This window comes from Corylus avellana, chromosome ca3 (assembly GCF_901000735.1).
Source record: "Corylus avellana chromosome ca3, CavTom2PMs-1.0".
Taxonomy (NCBI): Eukaryota; Viridiplantae; Streptophyta; class Magnoliopsida; order Fagales; family Betulaceae; genus Corylus; species Corylus avellana.
The window spans coordinates 33915105-33927083 of record NC_081543.1 but is presented as its reverse complement, the minus strand read 5'-3'; the positions used below and the strand labels follow the sequence as shown (position 1 = coordinate 33927083).

Genomic DNA, 11979 nt, shown 5'->3' with positions numbered 1-11979 from the left:
TCCCTTGAATTTTTTGCTTTCTTTAGTATATTCGTATCCACCTTCTACAATATAAGAAATTTTTTTTGAAGCCGATTCATGTCCACTTTCTATAATAGAAAAAAAAAAAAAATTGAAGCCGATTATATAGAGAAAGAAAGAGAGAACATTATTTGCTTAGTATTCTCGTGGCTATTGAAGTGACATTGAGAGTTATAAATTATGTTAATTTTATAAATAGAATTTCTAAAACATTGATACATATAGCATTAATATCTTTTCGTATAACAAGTTTTAGAGAAACTTTTCTTGATCTTACTACGGTTTGAGCAAAATTCTACTATAAATCACCAAAGGTTTAGAGCTACTCAAAATTCAATGTTTTATAGGTAAAATATCAATGAGTGAAAATTTAGAAGTGAGAGAAACATGAATCATCAAGATTTTTAAAGCACAAGCGAGACATAATACATGTAATATTTAATTGAAGTGGTGAATTGCGGAGACTACTCTGATACCATATTAAATCACCAAATATCCTAAAAATTTACCCTGATAGAAAAAAAAGTTAATTTAATAAATTAATTTGTATTCTAACACTTGTCCATTACATGAAATAATTAATTGAGATTTTCCAAACTGTAGAGTTGAAGTTTAAACTTAGGACCACTGCTCTTAGGAATGTTTGATGTAATCATTTAGTTAATATTCTAAAAATAATTAACAAAACCTTTATATAACATGCCCAATAATTATATGGCCTAGTTTTGGCTTGACAGATTCGAATTGAAGTTAAAATCTATATTAGATGCTAAATAAGGGTATAACTAAGAAAATTAGAACTAATTACCTCCGTTTACAGGAAAAGCGGAGACGCCGGAGAGGAAGACGATAATAAAGGTAAAAACATATATTATAATTTTAGTCATACTTCTTCTTTCTTGTGCCGGATACAATAGGGAAATAGATGTATTTATATATAGCAAAAGTCATTTCATTTTAAGCTTGGATTATGTTAATATTGCATCAAGCTAGGAATATACTATCAACCTTTGAATATTTCAAAGGGTGGTTAGATTTGGGCCAATAAAAAAAAAGTAAGAACAAATGCCTTATTAACCTTTTGTGCTACTACAACGACAAATAGAGATTCTAAAATATTTCTTCCATTTTGCTTTTGAAATTAAAAATTAGTATGTGTCAACCTGTATAAAAAAGTCTACGGTACGTTGAACAAAAGTCTATAAAAAAGTCCATGTATACATTGAATAAAATCAAGTTGAAAACAATATCAATTTTTTTAAAAAAAATTGAAACAAGGTAATGCTAGAAAGAAGTACAAATGCTAGTTGCATTCTTTTCTTTTTTTTCGAAGTAACCAAAAACTTTCTACTTAGTAGCCTAAAAGGTTGGGAACACCTCATGCACACAACGCAATTGTCTAGTTAAAACAAAATACTGCTTCGTTTGTTAGATTTTTTTTTTTGGTAAAGTCCACACACCCTCCTCAAACTATAATTCAATTGATAATGTCCCCTTAAAACTACCAAAATATTGTCAATATCCCCCCAAAGCTAACAAAAAGATAAAAATACCCATATAAAATTCTCAATAAGACAAAAATACCCCTATAACTTCTAAAAAAATAAAAAAAAAATTTTTAATTTTTTTAAAACGAAAATTTTAATTTTTTAAAAAAAAAATGTTTTTTTTTTAAACTGATTTAAAAAAAAAAAATTTAAAAAAAATTATAAAACAAAATTAAAAAAAAAAACAAAAAATTTCAATTTTTATAAAAAAAATCAAATTTTTTTAAGTTGGCCACCCCTTAGAATATATATATTTTAGAAGTTTAAGTAATTTTTATTTTTATTTTACTAAGGGTAGTTTCGTTATTGGGGTGGAACATTGACAATTTCTGGTAGTTTGAGAGGGTACATTACCATAATTGAAAGTTTAAAGAAGACATTGTGAATTAGGTGATAGTTTGAAAGGGGTATGTGGACTTTTCCCATTTTTTTTATTGCTCGTTTTCTATCCTCAAAACAAAACAATAACAAATAACTCAAACACAAAATGCTCATCGAGATACAATAGTAATTTTTATCTTTATATTACATCATAATACTTTTTTTAACAAAAAAATAAATAAATAAAAACACCCCTCAAAATACATTAACAAATTAACATAGCGATACCATTTTAAAGATTAGCGGATGAAGATATATATATTATATTGTCTACTTATCCTCCTACAATTTCTTGAAAAATGCAAACACCTTTGAAGGAAAATAAGTAATTATATTAAATTAAGAAACAATAGAGATTCTAAAATATTTCTTTCATTTTGCTTTTGAAATTAAAAATTAGTATGTGTCAACCTGTATAAAAAAGTCTATTGTACCCTAAGCCAAACGTAACCAAAAACAATACATTGAATAAAATCAAGTAGAAAACAAAATCAATTATACGATAGTCTATTGTATGTTTTGATGCCCCAAAGAGGTTTTACCTTTTAGTGTCAAAGGGGGGTCCTCTTTGTCAAAGAAAAAAAAATTGTTATTGATGTGCTGGTGATGTTTGGATTATATATTCTTGTTGGTTTCAGTATTTTTATCACCACAAATTTTATTTGATGTTGTTAACTACATTGTATTTGGGGTCTAAAGTGTTACAACTAATCAAAACATTACATATTTCCAGAAAATTAATAGGAGAGAATTAGCAACCACATATATGGTCGCTAACAAGTAACAAGAGAGTACTTGTGACGATTATTGGCTCATTTGGAGGTTTTTTTTTTTTTTTTTTTTAAAACGGAACTTAAGTAATATTAGTGACGATAAATTTGTCATGAGTTTGTTGTCCTTTGTTGAAATATATATAAAATATAAAATAATAAAATAAGAAAGAGAAAAGAATAGAGAGTGCAGAAGCGGAGAGAGACGTATGAACTACATCTTGTATATTCACTATCTCTTATATTTGTTGAATTGTCTTAAACTATTACATAGATCTCTATTAATCCCCCGAGAATTTTTTTTTACCCCAAACTAAAAGTTATAGTTTCCTGCCTCTGGCTCCACTCTCCCAACCATAAAAAGAGAAACGTTCTATATGTTTCGAGAAGTGTTACACACTCTCACCTAGTGAATTTTAAAATCACTATTAATAATAATCAATAATAATTTTAAAAGCCAAAAAAAAAAAAAAAAAAAAAAGTGTGAAAATACATGTAAGATTACTTGGATGTATCGTAGGGTTTTAGTTTTGGGGATTTATTTTGTGAAATTCCAATGATCCAGGCGGGCCCAAAGCCCAGTCGTAATTAAAGTTGGGCCGATACCTGCTCAATAATGTAATGTAACCCTAGTCATATAATCAAGCAAAAAAAAAAAAAAAAACCAAAACAAAACAAAAATCAATATTTTTCAGGCTGTGGATGATTCGATGCCACTCTTTCCCTTCAGACACCCTCTCTTCTGTAGTAATCACCGAAGGCAGGAAGGAAACGAAGAGGATTTGGTTGGGCAACTACTGGAGGTAATTCGCTCTACATCCTTCTCGTTACTGTGATTTTTTTTTTTTTTTTCTTCTCAAGTCCTGTTTTCCCCTTGATTGTGCCTTAAATTTCGAATTATGGTGAAATTGGTAGTTCTTTGATGTACCCATATGAGTCTATGACGATTAAGACTAATTTTGGAAGATTATGTTCGCGGTTGCTCATAATTTATGTTGGGTTGTGAGTGTTGATTTAGGGTAATCGAATGGGTATTGTTTCATTGATGCCCAGTTAGAGATTTAGTTTAAATTTTCAAGAAATTGGGGGATTTGGAGGTAGAACCGGAGCACCCCTTAAATTTTATTTCCTCTCTGTAAGAGCTTTGGTTTATTGGACTGGGGACTAAAAGTTTGAAAATTTTCCTTTGTTCTAGCTTTGACAAAAGTTTAGTTCACACCCTAATTTTTTTTTTTCCTTTTTTGTGAATTAAAAGTCCGGGCGCGACAGTCTCGCTGGAGTGATGCATACAGAGAGAGAGATGGGAGAGATAGAAAAGCCAATATTCAGAGACACAAGGAGTTATTTCTGTGAGTACTGCGGCATTTGCAGGTCCAAGAAGTCCCTCATCAGCTCTTACATCCTCATCCATCACAAGGTCTGCATCTACCTCTCTCTCTCTCTCTCGCTAATATGTGCTTGTTTGTATATTGAACTTGCTATTTATTTTTTCTTTGTTTCGCTACTTTTCAGGAAGAGATGGAGGAGAAAGGTGTTGATGAAGAAGAGAAAATGGAGGGGACAAAATCCAATACTTGCACAGAATGTGGTGCCACTTTCAAGAAACCGGCTTATTTGAAGCAACATATGCAGAGTCATTCCCTCTTACCCATTTTCGAAATCAAACAAAAAACCACCAATTCTTCCTATAATCGGTCATCATGATTTCAGCCCAACAAAACCTATACCCATTCAGCTTACCTCAAATGTCAGATTAGGGTAGTATTCGGCCATCCAAATTCCATCAAAATAGTAAAGAAATCAAAAAATTAGAACCAAACCCATAATCCCCAATGAAAGACAAAATGTAACCAAAAATTCTTACCCATTTTCGAAATCAAACAAAAAACCACCAATTCTTACTATAATCGGTCATCATGATTTCAGCCCAACAAAACAAGAGAAAAACCAGATAATAAGAGAGAAAAATTACCGGATGTGGCGTTCGGCCGGATTTTCGAGCTGGTGACTTGCCGTTTTTGGTTGGTGGGTGTCGCCGGTCGTTGTGGCGGGTAGAGATCGGCCGGATTTCGAGTGGTGACGTGACCAGTTTTGGATGAGGGGAGGGATGATAGCACTCCACGTAGGACTCATCGTGCACGTCAGCCTAACCCACATTATCTGGCCGTGGAGATGGTTAAGGAGAAGCAACGTGAAGATCGTGGGCAGAAGGTTATGCAATAGTGGAATTATAGTTGTTATCAAGTGCATGGGTAGTAGGTTACATAGGAAGTGGAGTTGCAGTTGTTATCTTTAGTTATTTTCATGTTGTTTGTAGTCCCACGTTACTAGACGTGGATAGTTATCTTGTGTGGGTGGGTTTCCTTGTATTTACGTGGGTAGTTATCTTTTCTTAAGCTTAGTATAAGTCAGGTGATTAAGGAGAGGAGGGTATCTATTTTGTAATCAGACATTTGTCTTTGTGGTTTGTCTCCAACCCTTAATTGGAGTTCACTATCTATCATATATCTACCTATTTCTGTTCAATTTATCGTGGAGTCCTATCAATTTGGTATCAGAGCATGGCTACCAACAAGGATCGTATCGAGAAATTGGAGATGGAAATACACGAGCTAAAAGAAGGAATTGGGAAGCTGGGTACGGAGTCCCAGTCTAATTTTTGTGAGCTTCGAGAATTATTCTCCAAGTCTCTTGAGAAAGGTGAGTCATCCGGAACAAAAGATAAAGGATCATTTCAAATGCATGGTGATCAGTCTTTCGGGCATTCAAATGGTTCTAAGGGACCAAATGGTTCCACTAAACTGGATTTTCCCCCTTATTCGGGCGACAATCCTACAGTTTGGCTAAACCGGGTAGTCCAATACTTTAACTACAAACAAACACCGGAGGAGCAACGGGTGCCCTTGGCTGCCTTTCATCTCGAAAGTGAAGCCAATTAATGGTGGCAGTGGTTGCAGAAAGTGTACAAGGAGGAGCAGTTGGCCATTACATGGGAGGTGTTTGAGCGGGAGTTGCTGATTCGTTTTGGGCCTACCGAAATTGAGGACTACGACGAAGCGCTCACCAAAATCCAGCAGGTGGGAACATTGCGAGAGTACCAACAAGAATTTGAGCGTCTAGCGAATAGAGTGGATGGGTGGCGTCAAAAGGCTCTAGTAGGGGCGTTCCTTGGAGGACTGAAGCAAGATATTGTTTCTGCAGTACGTATGTTCAAGCCCAAAACTCTTCGTGATGCCATTGAGTTGGCTCGCATGAGGGATGAAAATCTCTGCAAATCACAGAAGACTCCACGAACTGACGGGCCGAAGACACAACATACCAACTTCGGTCAAAAATCACTTGGGCACACAACAACATCGTTCACTGCACCTGCAGCACGAACATACTCTTCTGGGGGTGCCAAGAAGCTTTCTTGGGAAGAAATGCAAAAGCGTGGAGAGAAAGGCTTATGCTTTGGATGCAACGAGAAGTTCACACCGGGACACCGCTGTCAAAAACCTCAAGCCTTCCTCATTGAAGCCTTTACCACAGAGGATGTAATTGATGATTTTGGTGACACAATTGTAGACACTACAGAAGGCAACACGTGTGCTGCAGAAGAACAACCACTCATCTCATTCCATGCCCTTGCTGGATGTAATGGGCCCAAAACCATGCGCATTAAAGCTGCTATTGGTAAGAGGACCTTGGTGATCTTGATTGACAGTGGGTCTACCCACAATTTCATAGACCAGAAAATTGCCATGGCTCTCCAACTTGCAGTAGCACCGGTGGAAGAGTTTAAGGTCAAAGTTGCAAATGGTGAAAGACTAAGGTGCAGAGAAAGGTACGAGCATGTGTTAATCACAATACAAAAATTTCAGTTTTCCACCACACTCTATTCCTTACCATTGCATGGGATAGATGTAGTATTGGGGATCCAATGGTTGGAAAAACTTGGACCCGTGCTATGTGATTGGAAGCAAATGACAATGAGTTTTCAGTGGAATGGTCAATCCATCAAGCTTGCAGCCCAGACTGTGGAGCCTACCCGAGAGATTCTTATTCACACTCTTGACCGTGACATGCAAGGAGGTGGAGAATTATTTGCACTTGTACCAATAGTGAAGATAGAGACAAAATCTCAACAGATGCCATCCGAAGTCCACCAATTGCTACAAGAATACAATCATGTCCTAGAAGACCCACAAGAGATTCCTCCTTCCAGAAACTTTGATCATCGAATTCCCTTACCAGAGGGCACTGCACCGGTTAACGTACGACCATACCAATATGCTCATTTTCAAAAAAATGAGATAGAGCGGCAAGTAACAGAAATGTTAACTACGGGGCTCATTCGTCCGAGCACAAGTCCTTTTTCATCACCCATTTTATTGGTCAAAAAGAAGCACGGTTCATGGAGGTTTTGTACCGATTATCGAGCTCTCAATGCAGTGACTATTAAAGACCGTTTTCCAATTCCCACAGTGGACGATATGCTAGATGAGCTTAATGGGGCTGAGTACTTCACTAAATTGGATTTACGTGCTGGGTACCACCAAATTCGGGTCCACCCCGAGGATATACCCAAGACGGCATTTAGGACTCACAGTGGACACTACGAATATGTAGTAATGCCATTTGGACTGTGCAATGCGCCATCCACCTTCCAAGCCGCCATGAATGAGGTATTTCGACCATATTTACGGCAATTCTTATTGGTATTTTTCGATGATATACTTATTTACAGTAAAAAATGGGATGAGCATGTGGGTCATTTGAGGAGGGTATTGGAAATATTGAGTATCCATAAATTCCACGTGAAACCTTCCAAATGTGTATTTGGAGCACGTGAAGTGGATTACTTGGGGCACATAATTTCTCATGAAGGAGTACGGGTCGATAATCGCAAGATTGAATCCATGCAATCTTGGCCTCAACCCAAGTCCATCACTGAGTTGCGGGGATTTTTAGGCCTTACGGGCTATTATCGCAAATTTGTGCGAAATTATGGGCCAATCGCAACCCCGTTGACGGAGCTGCTTAAAAAGGGAAATTTTGGGTGGAACCCGAAAGCTGATGCAGCTTTTGAAGAATTAAAACGGGCAATGACAACAACGCCTGTTCTAGCCTTGCCCGATTTTTCGGATATTTTTATTGTAGAGACCGATGCATCTGACTATGGGATTGGCGCAATACTGAGCCAAAAAGGGCGACCCATTGCTTATCTAAGCAAGGCCCTCGGACCCGCAAAAAAGGCATGGTCAATTTACTCCAAGGAAATGCTGGCGATTATGGAGGCGATAAAGACATGGCGACCGTATTTGCTGGGTAAAAAGTTTCAAATACGGACTGACCAAAAGAGTCTAAAATTTCTCTTGGAACAACGCATCATTACCCCGGAACAGCAAAAGTGGGTCTCCAAACTGGTTGGCTTTGAATATGAGATCGTCTACCGTCCGGGTCGGTCCAATGCAGCAGCTGATGCAATGTCTCGCATGCCCCATAGCCCACTACTCCTCTCAGTTGTGGCAACCTCATTCAATGGCATCTCTGGTCCACAATTTGGCATATGGGAGGAGTTAAAGCATGTCAACGTGGTTGACCCCTATATGGTCTCATTGCACAAAAAATTGCAAACCAATCCAGAGTCCATGGTCCCCTACAAGGTACGTGATGGGTTATTATTCTTTAAGGGAAGAATTGTCATTCCTCCCACATCTCCTCTCAAGCACGAAATTCTCCATGAATTTCATGCGTCCAAGTTAGCCGGCCACTCAGGTATCCTTCGCACACTCAAACGATTGTCTCAGAATTTTTATTGGGATGCCATGAAAGCTGATGTCCACACATATGTCACTGCCTGCGATGTTTGCCAACGAAACAAGAGTGAAGCCCAATCCCCAGCGGGTCTTCTTCAACCATTACCAGTACCCATACGAGTATGGGAAGATATCAGCCTTGACTTTATTGAGGGTCTGCCAATGTCCGCAGGAAAGAATTCAATTTTGGTGGTGGTAGATCGACTGACAAAATATGGCCATTTCTTTGCATTGAGTCACCCTTATTCCGCCAAAAAGGTCGCTGAAATTTATTTTTGTTACAGGAGTAATGAAACTCCATGGTGTCCCACGTTCAATTGTGAGTGATCGAGATCCTATCTTCATCAGCTCATTTTGGCGTGAATTTTTTAAGCTCCAAGGAACAGAATTAAAGACTAGCTCTGCCTATCACCCACAAACTGATGGGCAGACTGAGGTTGTCAATCGTTGCCTCGAGCAATATTTGCAATGCTTCACCAGTCGTCATCCCAAGAGTTGGGAGTCATTCTTGGCATGGGCTGAGTATTGGTATAACACCACATTTCACCAATCAACGGGCACAACCCCTTTTCAGGCTTTGTATGGTCGACCCCCCCCACGGTTGGTCAATTACTTGGTTGGCTCTTCTCCAGTCAGCGAGGTCGAAAACAATCTACAAGCCCGTGATGAGCTGCTACGTGACCTGAAGCAAAATCTACACCAGTCTAATAATCGCATGAAGCAATTTGCTGATGCTAAACGGCGTGAAGTCAAGCTCCAAGTGGGAGACTGGGTATACTTAAAACTGCAGCCATACCGTCAGAGTAGCATCTTTCGCAGAGCCCATCAGAAGCTAGCCAACAAATATTTTGGGCCTTTTCAAGTGGTGGCTGAAGTGGGACCCGTCGCATATCAATTGGCACTTCCAGTAGAGTCCAAAGTGCATCCAGTATTCCACGTCTCACTACTCAAAAAAAAAATTGGGTGACACAATTGAAGTCCCACAAACACTCCCTCCATTTTCAGAAGAGGTCAGACCTATGATTGAGCCCCTTCAAATCATGGAATACCGGTGGGTTAAAAAGGGAAAGAAGTTTGTTCCTGAGGCCTTAGTTCAATGGAAACACCTTTCGCTAGAAGATGCAACTTGGGAAGCAACAGAGCAGTTGCAGAACCAGTTTCCACACATTAACCTTGCGGACAAGGTTGCTTTTCAAGGGGGGCAAATGATAGCACTCCACGTAGGACTCATCGTGCACGTCAGCCTAACCCACATTATCTAGCCGTGGAGATGGTTAAGGAGAAGCAACGTGAAGATCGTGGGCAGAAGGTTATGCAATAGTGGAATTGTAGTTGTTATCAAGTGCATGGGTAGTAGGTTACATAGGAAGTGGAGTTGCAGTTGTTATCTTTAGTTATTTTCATGTTGTTTGTAGTCCCACGTTACTAGACGTGGATAGTTATCTTGTGTGGGTTGGTAGTGATCTTGTGTGGGTGGGTTTCCTTGTATTTACGTGGGTAGTTATCTTTTCTTAAGCTTAGTATAAGTCAGGTGATTAAAGAGAGGAGGGTATCTATTTTGTAATCAGACATTTGTCTTTGTGGTTTGTCTCCAACCCTTAATTGGAGTTCACTATCTATCATATATCTACCTATTTCTGTTCAATTTATCGTGGAGTCCTATCAGGAGGGAGGGAGCACCGTGGGAGAGGAGGAGAGGGAAACGTTTTGGGGATTTGGGGGAAAAAATGAAAAATTTGAAACCTCTAACCTGTTTAAGTCCTTCACGCGTGATTGTGAAATTTTTTTTTTTTTTTTTAATAAAAAGGCTGGTTAACCCAACTTTTTGGCGGATTGGTTCCGCACGTAATGCTGCTGAATAGCATTATCCTCTAAATTTGAAGTATTAGCACTAAATTTGAAGCATTAGCACCAAATTTAGGATGATCGAATCATTTTTGAGTGATACAATCCCTAAAAAGTTAACCTTTCACCCTTTAGATTTTAGTTTTAAATCCAAAAATAAATTTTGAGGCATTAGAAACTAAATATTAACTCATAAAAATTTAACAAAAAAATAAAAAAACAAAATCTAGAAGGACTAGGAAGAGAGAGATTTTTCAACAATTTTTTTTTTTTTTAATAAAGCCACATCAGACTTTGACAGACACATGACTCCTTTTCCAAACTCTCACCGAGAATATTGTAATAAAATTAGTGCAGAATACGACCACTTTTCCAAACTCCCACCGAGAATATTGTAATAAAATTAGTGGAGAATACGACCACTTTTCCAAACTCCGTATTCTGAACTCCCACTGAGAATGTTGTAATAACATTAGCGGCGAATAAGACCACTTTTCCAAACTCCCACCCACTGAGAATGTTGTAATAACATTAGCGGCGAATAAGACCACTTTTCCAAACTTCCACCCACTGAGAATGTTGTAATAACATTAGCGGAGAATACGACCACTTTTCCAAACTCCCACCGACAATACTGGCAGCAAATAGTGATGACTTTGACAAGGTTGTCATGACAAAATTATTTCAGGCATTTCTTGGCAATTTCTTCTTGGAAACTTGTCAGTGATCATCCTGGTGAGTGAACCATATCTATCACACCATAGAAAATAAGAAAAATAAAACTTGTGAGTGAACCATACCTGTCACATCATAGAAATTAGAAAAATAATGCACCTGTGTCGCATTGGTGTCTTCTTTCTCTATGACTTTATGGTGTGTTTTGCAAAAGACTTGAATATTTAAAATTAATTTTAATATTTTTAGCTTTTACGTCATATTAATTATTTTTTATTATTATTTAAATAAAAAATCATTATAAAACATTTTTTTTAAAAACTTTTTCATATAAAACATTTTTTTTTTCTCAGATCAATCAAATATATTATAATTTTAGTCCACTCCATTTTTCACGTTTTTCACAAACACACACTCAACAACCCATAACAACTTGCAAGGCCCTATTCTAATTTGGAATATATCACATCACTTTGAATTCTCCCACGGCAATGACTTTCTTTCGTGGGAGAATTCGAAGTGATGTGATATATTCAAAATTGGAATAGGACCTTGCAAGTCGTTATGGGTCGTTGAGAGTGTGTTTGTCAAAAAACTTGAAAAAGGGAGTAAACTAAAATTGTAGTAGATTTGATTGATATAAAAAATAATAATAAAAAAAAAAAATGTTTTGTATGAAAAAGTAAAAAAAATAAATTGTTTTGTAATAATTTTTTATTTGAATAATAATAAAAAGTGATTAATGTGATGTAAAAATTAAAAATATTAAGATTGATTTTAAAAATAATAATAATTTTTTTTTTCAAGTCTTTTGCGAAACACACCATGAGGTCATAGAGAAAGAAGACACCAATGCGACACAGGTGCATTATTTTTCTTATTTTCTATGATGTGATAGATATGGTTCACTCAAGTTTTTCTTATTTTTCTTATTTTCTA

General features: G+C 37.0%; 1 protein-coding gene and 1 long non-coding RNA gene across 2 annotated transcripts in view; one reads left to right on the top strand and one right to left on the bottom strand.

Annotated features, from left to right (window-relative positions):
• Positions 1 to 3430: 3430 nt before the first annotated feature.
• LOC132176402 (uncharacterized) lies at positions 3431 to 5245 on the top strand. Its single transcript, XR_009439517.1, has 3 exons — positions 3431 to 3522; positions 3975 to 4136; positions 4232 to 5245. It is a non-coding gene; the product is annotated as an uncharacterized LOC132176402 (long non-coding RNA).
• A 5847-nt stretch (positions 5246 to 11092) lies between these two features.
• The window catches only part of LOC132174473 (protein EARLY FLOWERING 3-like), a 2736-nt gene continuing 1849 nt past the window's right edge, over positions 11093 to 11979 (bottom strand). The window contains exon 4 of the mRNA XM_059586123.1: positions 11093 to 11115. Coding sequence (XP_059442106.1) covers positions 11093 to 11115 — 23 coding nt within the window. The remainder of the gene's footprint in view (positions 11116 to 11979) is intronic.